At 49.2% G+C, this 22,789-nt stretch overlaps 2 protein-coding genes across 2 annotated transcripts in view; one reads left to right on the forward strand and one right to left on the reverse strand.

The window, feature by feature from the left end:
* LOC307088875 (solute carrier organic anion transporter family member 5A1-like) overlaps window positions 1-19,371 on the forward strand; it is a 44,220-nt gene extending 24,849 nt beyond the window's left edge. Inside the window, exons 5-10 of the mRNA XM_079754930.1 lie at window positions 1,795-1,959; window positions 6,817-7,015; window positions 9,644-9,803; window positions 13,303-13,544; window positions 13,820-13,884; window positions 15,033-19,371. Coding sequence (XP_079611056.1) covers window positions 1,795-1,959; window positions 6,817-7,015; window positions 9,644-9,803; window positions 13,303-13,544; window positions 13,820-13,884; window positions 15,033-15,484 — 1,283 coding nt within the window. The 3' untranslated portion in view covers window positions 15,485-19,371. The remainder of the gene's footprint in view (window positions 1-1,794; window positions 1,960-6,816; window positions 7,016-9,643; window positions 9,804-13,302; window positions 13,545-13,819; window positions 13,885-15,032) is intronic.
* A 136-nt stretch (window positions 19,372-19,507) lies between these two features.
* cmbl (carboxymethylenebutenolidase homolog (Pseudomonas)) lies at window positions 19,508-22,280 on the reverse strand. Its single transcript, XM_079754931.1, has 6 exons — window positions 22,234-22,280; window positions 21,647-21,861; window positions 21,424-21,531; window positions 21,017-21,159; window positions 20,205-20,296; window positions 19,508-20,101 (listed from the first exon to the last, which is right to left on the reverse strand). The coding sequence occupies exons 2-6, from the start codon at window positions 21,859-21,861 to the stop codon at window positions 19,922-19,924; spliced, it is 738 nt and encodes a 245-aa protein (XP_079611057.1). The 5' UTR covers window positions 22,234-22,280; the 3' UTR covers window positions 19,508-19,921.
* Window positions 22,281-22,789: the final 509 nt, after the last annotated feature.

Here is a 22,789-nt window from a genome sequence, read left to right on the forward strand (position 1 = left end):
CGAGCACTCTCTGACCCTAAAACCAGTGTGGACTTTTCCTTTAAACAAAGTCATCTTTCCCTGTCAAATAATCATAAAATTAATAATAAGAATAACTAAGAAATAATAGGATAATTCTCCTAGTAATTACCTGACAGAATAACAGGGGACAGTTCAACATGAGTCTCTATAATCTGAAGGGAATGATGATATATGTCGTAGTTCAGTGGGTCTACTGGACTACTGGGTACCATGTGAGCCTGCCTTATTGTTTGCTTCTAATCAGAGTCTTTCTTCTAATCTATTAAATGATTGTACAACTTCATGATGTTCTTACTTAACCTCACAACACATTTTACGAGATTAAATATTATGTGATTCATTTTCAGTTGAGAATAGCTGTGCAGTGTACAGTCGAGAAACCAAGGAATATATGTTTTTCCATACAACCATACTTCACATACTAAATTTATATATTTATGCTGTTGTCCATTCATAAAATAATAATAATTATTATGGATGGAAATGAACTGTAAATCTAAAATTAGGACATGATTTGTTCTCGCAACAAGGTTTAGAGAGATTTGGTGTTTCTTCTTTTACAGGCTAATCCTTATACTTTACCATATTTGAATAGCCTAATCTTATTTATTTTTTATCCTGCCGCTAATGCTGTAGGCCAATGGGCACTGTGCTGTGTATAAGGTTGAGTTCCTGTCTGTGAGTTCTGCCCGGTAACAGTGATGTCATTACAGTTTGACCATGAGCATGTTGAGTGATGGGCCAATTGCGATGAGAGGGCATTTCTGCGTCCGAGTCACATGGGAAATGTCCTCTAGCAGATGTGTGTGTATGCAATGTGCTTGTGAGTGTGTAAGTAATTGACTGGCTGAAAAAAGAAGATGAGAGGACTAAATATAGAGGACTCAACCGGGAACTGATCTCAGTCGGTAGAGGCGTAGCGAGATCGTGTTCCAATCAAAACCACACAAATATTTTGTTTATTGCTTAGACAGACCATTTGTCCACATCTTCGCCACCAAGTTTTTGAAACTTTCTCAACAATAATTAATATTAAAGATGATAACAAAGACAATACTCCTTGTTTGGGTTAGGGTTATGATAACAACTACTGGTAATACGATTAAGGATATTTAAAATTATTGGAACAACGATAATAATAACTCTGATAATAACTAATGATAATAATGTTCATGATAGTATTAATAAATGAAAACAGAATGTTGAGTTATCGCCACCATGGCTACCATGAGACAGGACGTCAACGTAATATTTGCCATCCATGTGTAAACCTTGAGTAGGAGGGAACGGGAAACCTGGCACTTATTGTGAGTTATGTCATATTAGTAATAATTCACCTCTGAGGGCAGTACAGGGCAGTTTATGGCCTCTCAGCAATGGCAACAAATAACCATTTACTAACATTTTACCATCAGAACTGAAACGGGTTTTAGGAGAGTTGTTTATGAGGGGATTCCGACGGACATGTTTGCTGCTGGAATGCTGCCTTCAGTTCATAAAACGTTGATGTACAGCATTTAATGCATTCCGGGCCAAAAGGCACCTCTAGATAAGGACTCACTGTACTCTATATCAGCGAGAGATCAAAAAGCCTTTTTGCCCTAGAGCAGACCCAGTATCAAAGTGCATCGATCAATATGAATATCAACTGAAAACAAATTATGGTTTACAATGTTTAAAAATAAGAACAATGCTGTGTTTGAGTAATGCATCCATCCACTCATTGAGTTACGATGTCATCCCTGTATCCCCTCCTTCCCCCCTCCCTCACAGAGCTCCCCAAGGCGGCCATGAAGATCCTCAGCAACATGACCTTCATCTTCATCAGCCTCTCCTACACGGCCGAGTGCGCCATCGTGACCGCCTTCATCACCTTCATCCCCAAGTTCATCGAGTCCCAGTTCGGCATCCCTGCCTCAAACGCCAGCATCTACACCGGTGGGTACACACACACACACACACACACACACACACACACACACACACACACACACACACACACACACACACACACACACACACACACACACACACACACACACACACACACACACACACACACACACAACACACACACACCGTTTCCTGTGTTGTTCCTCTGAATGCTAATTCTTTCATTCATGGGGGCGCCCAGGTCGCCTTCCCTCTCGCTCCTCATTCATCTGGACTCCAGCGTGTGTACAGACAGGTGGTTCTATGAGTCACTCCTACTCCACATCCAGAACACTAATGTACCGCTCTGTTGACTGGAAGCACTGCAGCCAGGAGCCACTGAGGAGAGAGGACGCACACTCCCTCACACACACGCACACACACAGACACCCCCTGGCAGGCTGTATACCTGCTGCACTGGGTACCACGCTCCGTGGAGGAGGACTCATAATACATAACCCTGCGTCCCATGGGACCTCTTGATGCCAGCACTGCTCATACGCCATATTGTGGCAGGAAGTGGTAAACATTCTCTGACACACACACACACACACACACACACCACAATGCCATTGCCTCATCTTCTCCATCCTGTTGCCAGGAAACCAGGAGTGAAATCAAATGGGTGGTGCGGTTGCCATGACGACCCAAACTATGCCACGGCTGTGATGTGATGATGAGAGTGGAGAGGGCAGCGAGACGGAGGGATGCTTGCATTAACCAGATGGACCAGACCCCCCCCCCCCCACCCCACTGAGGGCTTTTAAGGCTTTGAATCTGAGGAATGCCACACCACTTTAAGAGTGTGTATTGTCGTGTGTGTGAGGTTTATAGTTTAGTTTATAGTTGTGTCTGTGTGTGGCTGCCTGTGTATACGTAATCTGTTTGTGGACAGGTTAAAGAGCTGTTACGTTTGCACTGTCATTATATGCCTCTGCAGAAATAGCACTATCACGCACACATACGGGCGCACACACACATAGACAGACACACACACCTCTCTGTCTTTCTGCTGCCCTTTTCAGCCGCCCAACGCCTACCTCCCTGTCACGGTCTGTTCTCCCTTCTTCTCCCCTTTCCCTTTGGTTACATCCTTCCTCATTCCATCTTTAGATAGTTCAGTGATTGACTCCTCCTCCTCCTTTAGCTCCTCCTCCTCCTTTAGCTCCTCCTCCTCCTTTAAGTGTTGCTTCCTTACGGTCTTTTGCTTTCATTGCACTCGTCCTCTCGCTCGGCCTCAATTCTTTCCTTTCTCCCACACTGCACCTCCTCCCCCCTCCGTCTCCCCCCCTCCGTCTCCCCCCTCTCTCCCCCCCTCCGTCTCCCACTCTGTCTCCCCCCCTCCTCCCCCTCCGTCTCCCCCTCCATCTCCCCCTCTCCCCCTCCGTCTCCCCCTCCGTCTCCCCCCCTCCTCCCCCCCTCCGTCTCCCCCCCTCCTCCCCCTCCGTCTCCCCCTCTCCCCCTCCGTCTCCCCCCCTCCTTCCCCTCCGTCTCCCCCTCTCCCCCTCCGTCTCCCCCCCTCCTCCCCCTCCGTCTCCCCCTCTCCCCCTCCGTATCCCCCCCTCCCCCCCTCCGTCTCCCCCCTCCTCCCCCTCCGTCTCCCCCTCTCCCCCTCCGTATCCCCCCCTCCGTCTCCCCCTCTCCCCCCCTCCTCCCCCTCCGTCTCCCCCTCTCCCCCTCCGTATCCCCCCCTCCCCCCCTCCGTCTCCCCCCTCCTCCCCCTCCGTCTCCCCCTCTCCCCCTCCGTATCCCCCCCTCCGTCTCCCCCTCTCCCCCCCTCCTCCCCCTCCGTCTCCCCCTCTCCCCCTCCGTATCCCCCCCTCCCCCCTCCGTCTCCCCCCCTCCGTCTCCGTCTCCCCCTCTCCCCCTCCGTCTCCCCCCCTCCTCCCCCTCCGTCTCCCCCTCTACCCCTCCGTCTCCCCCCCTCCTCTCCCTCCGTCTCCCCCTCTCCCCCCTCCGTCTCCCCCCCTCCTCCCCCTCTGTCTCCCCCGGGATTGGCTCTGGTCTTTAAGTCATCACCAGCGGTCTTTAGGACATGAAGACCCCACACTTCACTGCAGGCTCCAGTCGACTTGGCAGAATCGGAGATCAAGATTCATGTTAGAATATCAGTACACCTACAAACAGCCACATCGACCCTACGCACAGACACACACGTACACACGCACTACACACGCACACACTCCAATTGTGGTTTCTCACACTTCAAAGGTGACCTCCCTTGTCCATGTGTGACGTAGATGGACTAATGGCTCAGTGTTGTGCGGACAAAGGGGGCTTGCCTTGGTACTGACGCCGGGGTCTCCACATGGGGCCACCGGCACCGGACCTCACCGGCCCCGCTCTCGCTCCGACTGAAGGTGTGCCAACCGGCCAGAAGGAGGGACTTCCTTCCCTGATCTCTTGATGTAACACGGCGGTAAACGCTGAGTGCGAACCAGCTGTTTCTCTAGATTGGAGCGGTGTAGCTCAGCAGACCTTACACACAATAAAGCTATGGAACACATTAAAGGAAAGGGGAACGCTGGAAAAGGCACAATATGACCCCTTTAACAAATGTACAGAGTTAGCAAGTGTGTGCATGATGATTTTAAGGACGTGCTTGCGTGGGCACGTGCATGTTCTTAATCCCAGGAAAAGCACTCTTTACAACAAAAACCCTGCAATCACAGGATAGACATAAGCTACAGCTGTCTACGGCTGGCTCCCAGTGACAGTCGCAAAGGGTGTCTGTGTGTGTGTGTGTGTGTGTGTGTGTGTGTGTGTGTGTGTGTGTGTGTGTGTGTGTGTGTGTGTGTGTGTGATAAAGAGTGATGTCCACAGAGATGGAGCGAGTGCCATGTCCCTGAGAGATGTCACGGTGTATACTGCAGACACAGACAGACAGAGCGGATGACTCAGCCCCCCCCCCCCCCCGGCTGATGCCCCTCTCACCCACCAGCCTCTCTGTCGTTATGCAGGGGAGAGAGCTCACAGCCGGGCTGAGAGAACACCAGGGGCAAGCCTCTCTGGACGGCTGACCCAGGACTAGCTCAGAGCTAACTCTGCTAGCGGCCATGTAGCCCAAGTGTTAGCTTCTCTCTCACTGTCAGTCACAGCCGAAGGGAGGACCTCAATCGCGTCTCTGGGGGACACACACACTCACCCTCTTCCACACACATCCATTTTAACTCCCATATTTTTTTAATCCATTGGGATAGCGTGAAGGTTATTGTGTCGTAATTACAAAAAGAATTAATCACGACATGTTTATTATTATTCATTAGTTAGAACTAATTGTGACATGTTAATCACACCTCACCACTTGTCAGTGTCAGTGTACGGATTCAGATTCATTCTATTGTATGCGTGTGTAATCAACCCATCCTCTCTCCAGATCTCTTGCTCTGTCTCTCTCCCTCTTCTCCCCGTCTTTGTCTCCCGCCCATCCCTCCTACCCTCCTAACTAACGGCTTCTCATTCTTTGTTTGTTTCCTCTCCTTATCTCCCCCCGCCCCCCCCTGGCTCATTTACCACGACACACACTTTCCTTCTCTTTATCATTCACTCCAATTTCCTTCACACTTTTGCTCTCTCCAACTATCTCTCTCCCCCCTCTCTGTCTTACTCTCTCTGTCTGTCTGTCTGTCTGTCTGTCTGTCGCTCTCTCTTTCTGTCGCTCTCTCTGTCGCTCTCTCTCTCTGTTGCTCTCTGTCTCTCCCCTCTTTCTGTCGCTCTCTCTCTCTCTCTGTCGCTCTCTCTCTGTCGCTCTCTCTCTGTCGCTCTCTCTCTCTCTGACTCTCTCGCTCCCCCTCTTTCTGACTCTCTCTCCCCTCTCTCTCTCTCCCCCCTCTCTCTGTCGCTCTCTCTCTCTCTGACTCTCTCGCTCCCCCTCTTTCTGACTCTCTCTCCCCTCTCTCTCTCTCCCCCCTCTCTCTGTCGCTCTCTCTCTCTGTCTCTCCATAACCACTCCCCCCCTCCTTCCTTCCCTTACCCCTCCTACGTTTTGGATCACACATTTTCTCTGTGTTTCTCTCTCCCCCTTTCCTCCTTCTTCCTTCCCCTACCGCCCTGCCCCTCTTATGTTATGACTAACTGTTTTCCTCATTGTTGAGTCTCTATGTCTCTCTCTGTCTGTCAGTATATTTACATGACACTCAAGAAAATGAATTTTTGGGTTAGTCCAACTATGATTGGATTATTAAGATGCATGTATAAAACGTAGTCAAACCAAACTCGAATCGAATTGGGTTTCTTCTAGTCGGATTAAGACCCCTAGATTATTTGATTGATAGTCACATTAAGCGTGCATGTTTACGTCAATCGAATTGGAATTGGATTTTCTGAGCATGCTCGAGATCTTTTCCGGGGACCAAGAGCCAGAAGTAGAAGGAGACGCTAGTCTTGTTGTCGCCGTAGGAAAACGAGAAACAGCGATTTATTTAAAAAGGTGGCGCAGAAGGTGTGTTGTGCCAATGTAGTTACCCCCTATAAGAAGTGTCATCATCAACATGCATTCAGTACACGCTACGCTTCGATTTCACCCAAGGCTGATTTAAAAGTACAGTACCGAGGTTGTAAAGTAGTAACTTCGGGCACATATGTCAAAATTAATGTTTTTTCGTTCCGACGTGTTTATGACCTTTATTCTTTTATTGTGCCGCGGCCAAACTGACGGGGATATTCTCTGATATTATGAATCTTAAAGACTGCGTCGGGTTCTCCGACTCACTTCCACAACAAAGACTCATAGTGGGGGTTATGTCGGCCATGTTGGAGAAGGAATTGGGGGAAAGGAATTTTGGCTTTGACTCACTGAAGTCAAAGCCAAAATCCCCCCCCCCCCCCCATGTTATATTTCTCATGCCTCCTCGTCCCCCCCAGGCCTGATCATCGTGCCCAGTGCGGGCGTGGGCATCGTGCTGGGAGGCTACATCATCAAGAAGCTGAAGCTGGGCGCCCGCGAGTCGGCCAAGCTGGCCATGATCTGCAGCGGCGTGTCGCTGCTCTGCTTCTCCACGCTCTTCATCGTGGGCTGTGAGAGCATCAACCTGGGGGGCATCAACATCCCCTACACCACCGGGTGAGGCACCTCCACCCACCTAAACCCCGACACACTCACACCCGACGCCCGCTGGATGTTAAAAGAGAAGCTAACAAGCATCCAGTGTGGATGTCACTGCAGACAGAAATAAGGTGTTGAAATCTGCTGGCGTGTTCACGAGGTCTCACTCGGCACACGCGGCGACACTGTGTGTGACAGGGTGAACGGGGTTCCCACGGCGACACTCTGTGTGACGGGGTGAACGGGGTTCCCACGGCGACACGCTGTGGCGGGGTGAACAGGGTTAAGGTGAACCCGGCAGGGGGTTAAGGGCTGATTGTGGTTCCACGTTCAACCAACGCAACGACACGCAGACGCTTCCACGCAGACGGGAACCTTTATGGATCTGCGTCAGGTTTTTTAGTAAGCGGACCAATCGCAGCCCTCGCTGCTGGTTACAATTTTTGGGAGGCGTTTTTGGGCCCCTGCATAACGACAGAGAGGGGCTGATGCTAAGCCCCTTGCGTTGCGTGGACGGGGGGCCATGACCAGCCCTTTAGAGCCCAGCAAGCGTCTTGTCTCTGTACCGAGGATCCTCTGGGCGCGGTGTTCAGGCCCAGAGGAAAGCCAGTCGGGTTGTGTACCGGTACCTCTTTGACCTGCTTCACCCAATAATGACACAAGCTCTCAGAGCGGTCCTGGTCTTCACCAGAGGGTTTAGCACGGCCGTGTGATGTGAAAGGCGCTCTTCACAGTGGGGCTGAGTCCAGAGCCCGGTAGCATCTAGCGGCCTCATGGGGAATGCTCACAGAGTAGCCTCTATGGTATCCAAACGCCAGACACACGCTAGGCCAGACGTAGCACTGCGCTGCTAGCTTCCCGTTGGACTCCACCGCCCGTTGTCTCTTTTCCCGTTCGGGATCAATCGACTAGATCTTATTTAATCTTGAGGTTTCGCTTTTCACTCAAGGCTACCGGAGGACATGGGCCCCCTCGTAGTGCTCTGGTCTACGAGGGAACACATTTGGTTACTCTCTGCTGATTGCCTCAGAGATTTGCCTCTGGTTCACATCAGCCCGTCGCTGTGACGTGGGGAGTGTTGGGTCCAGGTCATCAGAGGCCACGCGGCTCGTTAATCACTGGGCTGGCCATCAGGGCGGGGCCGTAACACGCTATTTAAATGATCTTTTTTGATCTTCTGTTATTGTTGTCCCCATCTGCCGCCTAAACACAGTGTCCTCCAGACGTCCATATATGGGCTTACGACTGCACGACGTTAACCTGGTGCTACTGCTACTTACTGGAGGGGGAGGGGCATTGTACTCTAGCCTACACTGATTGGAGAGTAGACGGACCACTTAAAATCCACGCTGCACCTAAAGCACAAATGTATCAACCTTTACTATGCAACATCCCCATGTGCACACACACACACACACACACACACACACACACACACACACACACACACACACACACACACACACACACACACACACACACACACACACACACACACACACACTGTACCCTGGCTCTGCACGCTTTGAAGCCATCAAGACGCAGTCGGCCTCTGGCTTTCGCAGGAGGATCAAACGGTTGTCCGTGCACGCAGGCTCTTGTTAATGACCAGATGATGGATATATGTACCCCAGCACAATGACCATTGAATCCGGATCCTGTGGCGTTCATAACACGCTTTGACTATACGTTGTACTGTACTGAAATGTACACAATGTACTAAGGTCACGTTTTCGTAGCTTTCTCCAGCCTGAAGCTCACGCACTGGGTCAAACAAAGGTGCCGTATTTGCGTGAAACCATTTATGTATTGTATTGTGGGGACTTCATCTGCAAAGACAGCTTGAGCTTTGACCTCCTACACCCCTGTTCTGGAACAGATCCAGACCCTCAAACATATTTCATGTTCATCGTTTTTATGACATAATCGTCCTCATAAAATGACACTGGGGAACAAATTCTAATTACATTCGGTGAGTGTCTGTTGACCTGCCACGGCCCTAGGCAAACAATTATTTCCATACACACACGCTCATCACCACACACACACACTGTGTGTGTTGTGTGTGTGTGTGTTAACTGATTATGTGTGTGGGTGTGTACAGAGAGGGGGTTGGGTGCCAGTCACACACACTCCCAGCCTTGGGCAGTATTGTGTCAGAGGCGGTCTTGGCTGGTTCCGCTGGGTCTCAGAGCGGGGGTCCCCCTGTAGACCGAGGGGTCCCTCCGGGGGTCCCCCTGTAGACCGAGGGGTCCCTCCGGGGGTCCCCCTGTAGACCGAGGGGTCCCTCGGGGGGTCCCTCTGTAGGCAGAGGGGTCCCTCCGGGGGTCCCCCTGTAGACAGAGGGGTCCCTCGGGGGGTCCCTCTGTAGACAGAGGGGTCCCTCCGGGGGTCCCCCTGTAGACAGAGGGGTCCCTCGGGGGGTCCCCCTGTAGACAGAGGGGTCCCTCCGGGGGTCCCCCTGTAGACCGAGGGGTCCCTCGGGGGGTCCCCCTGTAGACAGCGGGCCCCTGGGTGTAGGTGTGAGAGCAGGGGCCGCTCCGTCCTTCTGTCCGTCTCACATCCATCAGACCAACGTCATCATACCAGCAGCAGCACACAAAGAAGAAGGAAAAGATTAACTCTCCCCCCCCCCCCCCCCACCAGCCCCACCCTGACCATGGCCCACAGGAACCTGACCGGCAGCTGCAACGTCAACTGCGGCTGCAGGATCCACGAGTACGCCCCGGTCTGCGGCTCCGATGGCATCACCTACTTTAACCCCTGCCTGGCCGGCTGCAGTGGGGTGGGGAACGACAGCACGGGGGTCAGTCCACACACACACACACACACACACACACTGACAGACACACATACTAGAACACACACTGACGTACACACTAGAACACACATTGACATACACACTAGAACACACGCAAACACACACACTAGAACACACAGACAAACAATCTAGAACACAAATGCACCCACACGCACTAGAACACACAAAAACAAGAGAACACACACTGGAAAATACACATACATACACACACACTGCAACACACACACACAAATAAGAGCATAAAGAGATGTTTCTGAATCCCACACAGTCACATTGGATAAGTGTCTGCTAAATGAGTCAAAGGTATTGTAACAACAGCTGTGAACACATGGGGGCGTATTGAAAGATCCACAGCCCAGTGAGTCCTCTGCTGATGCTAACAGAACCACAGCCCAGTGAGTCCTCTGCCTTATGCTAACAGAACCACAGCCCAGTGAGTCCTCTGCTGATGCTAACAGAACCACAGCCCAGTGAGTCCTCTGCCTTATGCTAACAGAACCACAGCCCAGTGAGTCCTCTGCCTTATGCTAACAGAACCACAGCCGAGTGAGTCCTCTGCTGATGCTAACAGATCCACAGCCCAGTGAGTCCTCTGCTGATGCTAACAGAACCACAGCCCAGTGAGTCCTCTGCCTTATGCTAACAGAACCACAGCCCAGTGAGTCCTCTGCTGATGCTAACAGAACCACAGCCCAGTGAGTCCTCTGCCTTATGCTAACAGAACCACAGCCCAGTGAGTCCTCTGCCTTATGCTAACACAACCACAGCCCAGTGAGTCCTCTGCTGATGCTAACAGAACCACAGCCCAGTGAGTTCTCTGCCTTATGCTAACAGAACCACAGCCCAGTGAGTCCTCTGCTGATGCTAACAGAACCACAGCCCAGTGAGTCCTCTAACAGAACCACAGCCCAGTGAGTCCTCTGCTGATGCTAACAGAACCACAGCCCAGTGAGTCCTCTGCCTTATGCTAACAGAACCACAGCCCAGTGAGTCCTCTGCTGATGCTAACAGAACCACAGCCCAGTGAGTCCTCTGCCTTATGCTAACAGAACCACAGCCCAGTGAGTCCTCTGCCTTATGCTAACAGAACCACAGCCGAGTGAGTCCTCTGCTGATGCTAACAGATCCACAGCCCAGTGAGTCCTCTGCTGATGCTAACAGAACCACAGCCCAGTGAGTCCTCTGCCTTATGCTAACAGAACCACAGCCCAGTGAGTCCTCTGCTGATGCTAACAGAACCACAGCCCAGTGAGTCCTCTGCCTTATGCTAACACAACCACAGCCCAGTGAGTCCTCTGCCTTATGCTAACAGAACCACAGCCCAGTGAGTCCTCTGCTGATGCTAACAGAACCACAGCCCAGTGAGTCCTCTGCCTTATGCTAACAGAACCACAGCCGAGTGAGTCCTCTGCTGATGCTAACAGATCCACAGCCCAGTGAGTCCTCTGCTGATGCAAACAGAACCACAGCCCAGTGAGTTCTCTGCCTTATGCTAACAGAACCACAGCCCAGTGAGTCCTCTGCCTTATGCTGATGCTAACAGATTGATGCTGGCTTCATTCACGGAGTCTTGTGTAGTCATCCCTTTGGAGGAAGAAGTAGGAGTGTAGTACATATTTGTACTACACTTCAATGAAGTGAAGGAACCTAGAAGCTGTAGAGATAGGGGGTAGAGTGCTGGGCCTGGGAACATGTGTACATCATGCGTGTCTTACGGAATGCAAACCCAAGGGAGCGGTCCAATAGCCTCTCTACAATAATACACATTTCCTCGTCCATGTTCCCAGAGGTCATTATCCAGCAGGAAGTGTTTAGCTCCATAACAATGTCCGACAGGAGATCAAAACAACATTGGCCATGTGTGGGTGTGATTGTGTTTAAGTGATGGGTTTTAAGTGTGGGGGTCTGTGTTGTAATTGTAGGTGTCGGTGTGTATTTGTCTGAAAAGTACCCTAACTGAATTTTTACATCTCCAAATACGAAGAGAAAACTAAATTCCAATTTATTTAACTAAGGATTAAACTACCCAGCATCACAAAGTCCACTTATCATCTCCTACCTTAGAGAACTTGTTTTAATTAACTTAGTCTTAGAGATAGATTATCTTCTATTAGTCATTTTAAAGAATGCCTAGTGGAGGGCTCACCTTAGTGGGAATGTCCCTGGAATGTCCCTGGCACTGAAAAGAGTCCCAGTGACACCTCATCCTGTCCCCACACTCGTATCTGCCCCAGGACCCCCGAGGTCCTAAAGTCCATCTGCCCCAGGACCCCCGAGGTCCTAAAGTCCATCTGCCCCAGGACCCCCGAGGTCCTAAAGTCCATCTGCCCCAGGACCCCCGAGGTCCTAAAGTCCATCTGCCCCAGGACCCCCGAGGTCCTAAAGTCCATCTGCCCCAGGACCCCCGAGGTCCTAAAGTCCATCTTCCCCAGGACCCCCGAGGTCATCAGGACCTCAGTGTGGTGGGCTGGTCCATGTGTACAGCCTCCAGGCTCCTGGTCCAGTGCCAGGCTCCTGGATGCTGGTCCAGTGTGGTTGCTGGTCCAGTGGTTGTTGGTCCAGTGGTTGCTGGTCCAGTGTGGTTGTTGGTCCAGTGGTTGCTGGTCCAGTGTGGTTGCTGGTCCAGTGGTTGCTGGTCCAGTGTGGTTGTTGGTCCAGTGGTTGCTGGTCCAGTGCCCTGGTTGTTGGTCCAGTGGTTGCTGGTCCAGTGGTTGCTGGTCCAGTGTGGTTGTTGGTCCAGTGGTTGTTGGTCCAGTGTGGTTGTTGGTCCAGTGGTTGCTGGTCCAGTGTGGTTGCTGGTCCAGTAGTTGCTGGTCCAGTGTGGTTGCTGGTCCAGTGTGGTTGCTGGTCCAGTGGTTGCTGGTCCAGTGGTTGCTGGTCCAGTGTGGTTGCTGGTCCAGTGGTTGCTGGTCCAGTGGTTGCTGGTCCAGTGTGGTTGCTGGTCCAGTGGTTGCTGGTCCAGTGTGGTTGCTGGTCCAGTGGTTGCTGGTCCAGTGGTTGCTGATCCAATGTAGTTGCTGGTCGAGTGGTTGCTGATCCAATGTAGTTGCTGGTCGAGTGGTTGCTGGTCCAGTGTGGTTGCTTGTCCAGTGTGGTTGTTGGTCCAGTGGTTGCTGGTCCAGTGTGGTTGCTGGTCCAGTGGTTGCTGGTCCAGTGGTTGCTGGTCCAGTGTGGTTGCTGGTCCAGTGGTTGCTGGTCCAGTGGTTGCTGGTCCAGTGTGGTTGCTGGTCCAGTGGTTGCTGGTCCAGTGGTTGCTGGTCCAGTGTGGTTGCTGGTCCAGTGGTTGCTGGTCCAGTGGTTGCTGGTCCAGTGGTTGTTGGTCCAGTGGTTGCTGGTCCAGTGTGGTTGCTGGTCCAGTGGTTGCTGGTCCAGTGGTTGCTGGTCCAGTGGTTGCTGGTCCAGTGGTTGCTGGTCCAGTGGTTACTGGTCCAGTGTGGTTGCTGGTCCAGTGTTCAGGCTCCTCACCGCGCCGTGTCCTCAGCAGGTCAGGAACTACACGGACTGCGGCTGCGTCCAGAGCCGGCAGGTCATCACGCCGTCGTCTGGCGGGCCGGTCAACCAGCTGCAGCTGGTCATCGTGAAGACCTACCTGAACGAGAACGGCTTTGCAGTGTCGGGGAAGTGTGACCGCACCTGCAATACCCTCATCCCCTTCCTCATCTTCCTCTTCATTGTCACGCTTATCACCGCCTGCGCACAGCCCTCCGCCATCATCGTCACGCTCAGGTTTGGCTCCTCCCGCCTCTATTTGACTCCTCCCCTTTTTGGCTCCTCCCCACTTTCGCCCCTCCCCTCTTTGGCTGCTCTGTCAAATGCTGCCGTATTTTAATCCATTACTACCGCTGTTTGTTTGTTATTCTCATTAAGAATCCTGTGAGTAAATGACTTAATAGTACAAGGGGTGGAGCTATCTGCACTATGCATCATCACACCTATAATAATGAAGGTGAACGTTAACTCTGCGCTTCTGCTCTGTAATGGTGTTGTTCCCTCCCCGGCAGGTCTGTTGATGAGCAGGAACGGCCTTTCGCTCTGGGGATGCAGTTTGTCCTGCTCAGAACGCTGGGTAAGCAACTGGTTCTTCATCTTTCTGCTCACCTTAGTGTCCCAACATCGGCTCCTGTCTCAAAGGCCGCAGCAAGTAGGGCCGTTCATCTGAATAACCCAAAGCTCTGAGGAATATAGACCGTAACAGCTTCACCATCGCGGACGAACATCCCCAGCATCCACTGTGAGACGTATTCCACAAGACAACCTCTCCTTCTTTACTTTATTTACATTTAAGGCTGTAGTCAGAAGAAAGAGAAACGACAATATGTCGCTGTCGGTACAGTAAGGATGTTCATAGAACCGAGTGCCAAGGGCTAATAGATGTAAAGTACTCTTTTTAAGTGCCAGGACGTACAACATACAATAAGTGCATGCCTTAGGTGCCAGGACGTACAAACATATAATTAAGAGTAAGGGGGAGAAGGGGGGGTAGGGGGTGGGGGTGGCCATGCAGAGCCCAGGTGAACCTGAAACAAGGGAGACTTGAGTCTCTTCCAGAGCGTCGCCCGGAGCGACTCTGCAGTCCTGACGTCGGCAGGGAGCTCGTTCCATTGCGGTGGAACAGAGAAGAGTTGTGACTTTGTCCCTTCTTAATTTCCCTTCACTAACAGGCGTGAGTGGTCAGGCTCTTCTCCTCTTGTCCTGCGTGCTCCAGCCTTTCACACACATGACTCCCAGCTGGCTGGATGCAACACGCAGGGCCTGAGGAATGTGTAGAGGGCGGCTGCAGCAGCGCCTGCCCTGTGCTCAGCTGTAGCTTAGAGTTAGCCCAAGGGTCAGACAGGTGCAGCCCTAACATGCTCCTTACCTTCATGGTATGCATCAGCCAATGCAAAACAGACACATTCTCCCCAGGCACATAGCTGTGTGTGTGTGTGTGTGTGTGTGTGTGTGTGTGTGTGTGTGTGTGTCAATGTGACCGAGGGTTGTGTAGGTTTGTAATAAATATAACCGTGTGGGGTTGGATGTCTAGGATGATATTAATTCTGATTAACTTTATATATATTTATGAATTATGTCTGTAAGATTGAGTGTTTCTGCTTTGCTGGCATGGAAATGCCTAGAGATCCAAACATTAAGAAATACTTCCACCTAGTGGTGGCAGAGTGTATGACATATTATTCCAAACATGGTCTTAGTTTTAATGTGTGTGTGTGTGTCCAGCCTACATCCCCACCCCAATCTACTTCGGCGCCGTCATCGACACCACCTGCATGCTGTGGCAGCAGGACTGCGGCGTGCACGGCTCCTGCTGGGAGTACGACGTCACCTCCTTCCGCTTCGTGTACTTCGGCCTGGCCGCCAGCCTGAAGTTCGTGGGCTTCATCTTCATCTTCCTCACCTGGTACTCGCTGAAGCACAAGGAGGACAGGCCGGTGGGGGGCGGGGCCGGCGGGCGCCACCTGGCCCTGCCACCGCTGGGCACTGTCAGCGAGCTCATCTGCCACGCCGGCGGCCACAAGAGCCACGCCCGCACGCGGTCCTGCCCTGTGTTCACCCCCCCCAGGGCCGACCCCGGCCCGGCCCTGCTCCAACGCGGCCACAGCAGCCTCAGTTGCCCCGGTAACGACCTCAAAGCAATAGCCCCACCCATTATTGGTTCCGCCCACGTCTGAGGGGGGGGGGGGGGGGTTTGCCTTCCCGCTGCCATTTCCCCAGCAACGGAACAGTGTCCACCTTAACAACCAGTCAGGACGCTCTGTGACGATGGCGGACAGGAAGTGATACCCTTCAACTGACGGGCGGCTCGTTAATCACTGGGCTGGCCATCAGGGCGGGGCCGTAACACGCTATTTAAATGATCTTTTTTGATCTTCTGTTATTGTTGTCCCCATCTGCCGCCTAAACACAGTGTCCTCCAGACGTCCATATATGGGCTTACGACTGCACGACGTTAACCTGGTGCTACTGCTACTTACTGGAGGGGGAGGGGCATTGTACTCTAGCCTACACTGATTGGAGAGTAGACGGACCACTTAAAATCCACGCTGCACCTAAAGCACAAATGTATCAACCTTTACTATGCAACATCCCCATGTGCACACACACACACACACACACACACACACACACACACACACACACACACACACACACACACACACACACACACACACAGCGCCTCCTGACTGTTGTACTGTACAGCTCGTTCTACATCACCCGCCTCCAACGCCTTTGACTGACTTTATCAGAAAGATCTTTTTCTCTCCTTGTGAAAATGGGTTAGCTGGGCTGTAGCCCGCCGCCATGTGGTCGTGGTCAGTGTTTGGTTCTGGTGTTGCCAGACGTCTTGTTCATGTCCTTCAAAATGGACCCAAGTATTGTATTTCATTTACCTGCTCCCGACGCCCTCCCCCTGCCTCACCTGGTGCGGATCAGTGCCTCTGTAGTTATAGATCTACGCTCTGTAGATATAGACCTACGCTCTGTAGTTATAGACCTACGTTCTGTAGATATAGATCTACGCTCTGTAGATATAGATATATGCTCTGTAGCCATAGATATAGACCTACGCTCTCTAGATATAGATCTATGCTCTGTAGATATAGATCTACGCTCTGTAGATATAGATCTACGCTCTGTAGATATAGACCTACACTCTGTAGTTATAGATCTACGCTCTGTAGATATAGGTCTATGCTCTGTAGATATATGCTCTGTAGCCATAGATATAGACCTACGCTCTGTAGATATAGATCTATGCTCTGTAGGTATAGATCTATGCTCTGTAGATATAGATCTACGCTCTGTAGTTATAGATCTATGCTCTGTAGATATAGATCTATGCTCTGTAGATATAGATCTATGCTCTGTAGCGGCCAGTCTGGGCTAGGTAGCTACCGGGCTAATTAGCTAACCACACCAAGAGCCAATCGCATCTTCTCGGACAAGGGGACGTGTGTGTGCGTACTCATTCTCTCACGGAGGTTCGTTGTTCCATCGTTGATTGAGTGGCCTCGACGCTGTGCTCACGCCTCCTGGTCCCTGTCGACCGAGGGGCGCTCTACTTCCCGCCAAAGCATCCCTTCTACTCTTCGTTTAAAGCAAAAAAGGGAAGAGCAGTACAATGGCCCGTCTTATCACGTGCTTAAACTACTTTGTCTTACAGACGTGACATATACATGTATGCATAAGATACAAGTGGAACCAGATGCGCAAGTAGGAGAATCATTACTTTTGGACATAAGTACTGTAGTTTTTGGGTACTGCTGTGTTTTTAATGAATCAGGCCCAGATATTATTTCCTCTTATTTCCTTTTTTTTATTGATGTTATTGTGATCAGTTGCAATCAATCATCAAGAAAATCATCAAACATATTCATAACTTAGGCTTTGTATTCTAATGGCTTCTTACTCGTCATCAGATGTACATAGTACTTATTTAGTAGTCGTTTTAGGCTTTAATAAATTAGAGCAGTGAGCAGCATGTAACTGATGAAGGCCCTTTATCAAACAATCATCTGATAGCTACAATTCCATTGATGGGTGTTGGTGGCCCTCTAGTGGACAGGATGAAGATTGTTTAGGAAGGCCAATGAATGTTTCTGTTAGTTGTACTATTGAACAGTGAAGAGTTGGCAATGGGGTAAATGTGTAATATAATCACTGCACAGCTTTCCACTCATCATAAAAACCACTCAGCCCCAGTTTATCGCAAAAAACGATCCAGTACCCACCTGGTTCAAATCTCATTGTTGTGCCTATAAATCGGGTGTAAGGTGATTACCATTAAAACAAACAATAAGCACAACGTAGCCCTTACTGTTTTGACTTGTCCTTTTGTTCTCTTTGCACTTCAATTTTTCTGACCTACAATTTTACGATGTTAGTGCACATTTAACTCAAGTCTGTTGAACCAAAACCGTTTTTTATTTCAAGGAAAGATTGTGCAGTGATTAAACCATTACCGACCTAACCTTTACCATGTTTCATTGTAGTTTGAAAGTGTGTGTGTGTGACTAATGCCAAATTATGTTTAATCTTAGGGTTATCTTTAAGAAGTAGTACCTCAAATTACATATTCCTGTGCTCGTGTAAATATTTTAAGCTAACTATACAGCTCATAGTTAGAAGCCTATTTATGAACTAACCTGTAACAATGTAGTCTTTAAAATGGAAACATAAAAATAACAAAAAATAACACAGAAGCAACATTATTTTGTTTCATGGTGCCTGACCAATATTTTAATAGCAAGGGGATGTGTTAATGTTTTAATTTGAAGGAACCTTTTTGTTAAGAGAACTCCATGTTGCTAAAATTCCCAGAATGCCATCTTATTTTCTTTCATTGGTCAAACCGCTCAAACCGATTCTGGTCAATGAGCCGTTAATAACACTGACAGCCTCGGGAAGTACACACTTTCCAGGAAAACGGTACAATATTCTGCCAGGAACCGCACAAACAGACATGTCCCGGTTGTGTCCCAGAGAAGGTGGGGTCTGGGGGGCTCCTGCTCGGACACGTCTCCATCCTTAAACCTTGTGTATTGCAGCTTGAGCAGCGCACCGCACTGGCCTTTAGTATTTAAATCCCAACCTCCTGGTTCTGCCTTGACTTTGGGTTGTAGAGGAAACACAGAAAAGAATGCGGAAAAATACTTTCCATTGCACATTAGGCCCGTTTTATTTGATGGTTCTGCATCATTTCGTCCTTTTTCTAGCTTTTATGTTTTTCACCTTATTGACTTAACCAACCCTCCCAACACCTGAAATAGTTTAGTCTCAGTCTTAAGTCAGTTCAATAATCAGAATAACTGGGAAAGACAATGAAAGGAATAGATACCAACACAATTGGGTCAAGCTGCAATAGATAAGGTCAGAGGATGAGAAGCAGGTCTTTCTCTCTTCTACTGTATCGAGGAACGCTCCAATACCTGCATGGGGACTTTCAATGGGCCTTATTCTCCTGGTGGCCATCTTGGCTCTGAACACCAGCTTGGTGGGGGCCAGTGCGAGGGGTGTCCCCCACCCAGCGGGCGTTTTGATGACCACGTGAATAAGATGGCTGCCAGGTGATTTCCGTATGCGACTCCCAGATGACACCACTGCAATCATACTTTCCTGAGGATTTGGGCGATACTCTATGAGGTGTTAGCTGGGAACTCCTACAATTCATATCCACAGTGAAAATAATGGCATTAATTCATTCCAACTGTACACCTCACTTTTCCGATAAACCGATGCCTAGACTACTACTTCTACAACTGCAATCGTTATGACTTCAGGTAGATTTGCTTCAGTTTTATTTAAAAACAACAGTATTTGGAAGCTGGAAGGTGTTTGCCTTAATGGACTAATGTTGTGTTCTGACGGCCAGGCTCTCTCCTTTTGATTTTTGTGTTCCTCAGGCGCTAAAAACAAGTCTTAATGATGTTTGTGAGCAGTTGGTTTACAGATGCCTTGAATACTGGATATTTGTCATTAAAAAAGGATTAAAGTCTAATTCGCGTCTTGATTCAATTTGTTGCCATGGCGATCTCACATCCGCGTCCTAAGATGCTCTAGAACTGTCTCCGCTGATTCCCCGTCTTCATGCCACACTGCGTTCCGCTATTTATCATTCAATGTGAAATACTATTTTCATCAAAGTTTAATTTTATTATTTCAGTTTTTGGGTGATTATTGGTACCTCATTGTTTTAAAATGAAATAATTGGGCGGTAAACACTATTCGACATTTAAGGGTCCTTCAAAACTGAGTAAAAGATCAGCATCTGGCAAAGAAATTATAACAGTCCAGCAAAACTAATGTTTCATGTACTTTTATAATGCAGTTAATCTGCCATCCTGGCATAAATCACATGTCCATCGCTCACTTGACATGCAGTATTGTGCCTTTTAAGACACTAATGACCATGTGGGGAATGTATTGTCGACATCCCTACAGCGTCAAAAAGTCCCAGAAGCATTTCTTCCCCATTGGCTGTTTTCTTTAGAAGTCCCCTTATACAGTTCAGTTAAATTGAGTTAACAAGAAGGATTTCATGATGATTTACAAAGCGACCTACAATAGCTGGGGGGCCCTGGGGAGGGAGCTGATTGGCTGCTACTGTTCTACATGAACTTGTTGAGCCAGTGGAGCATGTCCGACCGGGCCTCCAGGATGTGAGGTCTGTCCGAGGGGTTAATGTCTTCCCTCCTTCGGTGGACAAACCCATGAGACTGCTCCGGAAAGATCTTCACCTGATGGTCCACGCTGCATTTCTCCTTCAGTCTAGCCTGAAGAACGCTGACCTGGGGAAGGTCGAGGCATTAATTCTCACACACAGAGGGAAAGATTAACGGCGAAGCTGTTCCATTTGAACAAAGATGCGGACGGAAAAGAGATCCAACAAACCTGCTGAAGTGGTACAACCTCGTCCTTCTCCGCAAAGATGAACAGAACCGGGCTCTTTAGTTCAAAGCAGTCCTCCCTTTCCTTTATGATACCTGTCAGCATCAGAGCACAACACACTTCATAACACATTAGGGGGGCCGCTCCTCAACACTTCAGTTAGCTGTTAACGGCTAACTGTAGCGTGGCACCTTCAGGGCATATTGTGAATCCAGGCTACGATAGTTTACTGTGAGCGCTTACCCTAGACTGAGGCCCCAGCTGTATGTCTGGATACGGTAGTTAACTGTGGGCCCTTACCAAAGACAGAGGCCCCAGCTTTAATGTCTGGATATGATAGTTTACTGTGGGCCCTTATCGAAGACAGAGGCCCCAGCTTTAATGTCTGGATATGATAGTTTACTGTGGGCCCTTATCGAAGACAGAGGCCCCAGCTTTAATGTCTGGATACGGTAATTAACTGTAATGTCTGGATACGGTAGTTTACTGTAATGTCTGGATACAGTAGTTAACTGTAATGTCTGGATACGATAGTTAACTGTAATGTCTGGATACGATAGTTAACTGTAATGTCTGGATACGATAGTTAACTGTAATGTCTGGATATTGTAGTTTACTGTAATGTCTGGATATTGTAGTTTACTGTAATGTCTGTATACGTTAGTTTACTGTAATGTCGGATACTGTAGTTTATTGTAATGTCAGGATACAGTAGTTTACTGTAATTTCTGGATACGGCAGTTTACTGGGCCCTTACCCTAGACTGAAGCCCCAGCTGTAATGTCCAGATATGATAGTTAACTGTGGGCCCTTACCGTAGACGGAGACCCCGGCTGTAATCTGGGGGCAGTTGAGGGCCAGGTGATGTACGGCCACGCCGCCCCAACAGAAGCCCACCGATCCAACGAGGCGAACCCCGCACTGCTTCTTCAGGAACCCCATGACTGCCTCCACCTCTCTGAGCGGAGCCGAGGGCCACAGTCACCGACTGAGTCTCTGAGATCCACTCATATGGGAGCTGAATCAAACTACTATTACATGGTTTCACTTCATTGTATGATCTTTCTTTTCTCATTAACATTGCTAAAGCCGTGGTGTTTTGATTGAATGTGATGATAACATCAGCATACGATTAGCAGATGTTTACTTTCATCCATGCAGCAATGTTATTGATAAAGTACACTCAAAAACCGGATGAATTAACGTATGCTGGTCGGGTCACCTGTTTATGCCGGTAGGCTTCTTATCCTCACACCATTCCTGGAACTTTGACCAGTCACTCGTTGGGCTCCAAGGATCCTTCCCGACATAGAAATCCGGACAAACCGCACTATAAGGTAAAGCAAAAGAACAAACCTGTCCAGTAAATTATACAATCTCGTAAATAACCATGGATTTTATGTTTATTTATATGAATATGCTAATTAAACAGGCAGGGTACATACATGTATCCATTTTCCGCCAACATATCGGCCATATATCTGGTATTAGGCAATGTCCATCCATAGATGTCATGAATGACAATCACGGCCTTGTCAGAGCCAAAAGACGGCTTCACCACGTACGACTTGATGTGGTCTATTTGAACCTCTTGGCCGAGTCCACCATATTCCATCCGGTCACCAATATCACACGGGCACGGCTTTGCTTCGTTTGCCATCTGAATATTTAATAAAAATAAATATTTTAATATATCAGCCTGTTTATGAAACGAATCAAAACACAAAAATATGCACAGGGAGAAAAAGACAGAGCGTGACACAGAGAGACCAAGATTGTGAGGGTTCTGCTTGTATCTGAACCGGGGACCGTGTGATTGGGAAAGAGTTGATAACATGACACAGCGGTTAATGCACCTTTACCACAGCACGGCACCGCCAGCCCCGCATGTGACTTATCAACCGCTTTGATTAGAACAAAATATAGTTGATGCAGATATCCTGCAAGAGTTGTCGCATGTGACTTATCAACCACTTTGATTAGAACCAAATATAGTTGATGCAGATATCCTGCAAGAGTTGTCACTACCAACCTTTGCGTTAGGTATGAAGGAGAAGCAGAAACAACGACGACCCGTAGCCTACGAGAGGAGCCAGATTCCCTGGATTTCCTTGTTGGACGCCCCTGATGACGTACAAAACCAATCAGATAGTGCGCTCTGAAAGGATACATGAGCTTTTTCTTTTTACAATGAACAGGAGTCGAGTTCTCTGCCCAACTGTGCCACCTCAAAAGGTGCCGCTGGGATTCGAACCCAGGATCTCCTGTTTACTAGACAGGCGCTTTAACCATCTAAGCCACGGCGCCGTCCACTTACATTGCTTATTGGCATGGATTCAATTCCCAAATAGACATAAAACGTGCAGAAAACACATGCACAATGCTACAAGGGAACAATACGGGGAGAAATGTGACGTTATGGTGCGATATTGTTTAGTTTTCGTTTGAAAGATGTTATTCTTCCAATAATAGCCTACAATGTTCAGTCAAATGTAATGAACTTTAGGGCAAATAAACGACCCTATTATGTAAAAATGTTTTGTTTTTTAAGTTGTTCGGGGAACGCATGCTTTGTGCAATGTTTGGCA

Source organism: Pollachius pollachius (assembly GCF_949987615.1).
Source record: "Pollachius pollachius genome assembly, chromosome: 17".
NCBI lineage: Eukaryota > Metazoa > Chordata > Actinopteri > Gadiformes > Gadidae > Pollachius > Pollachius pollachius.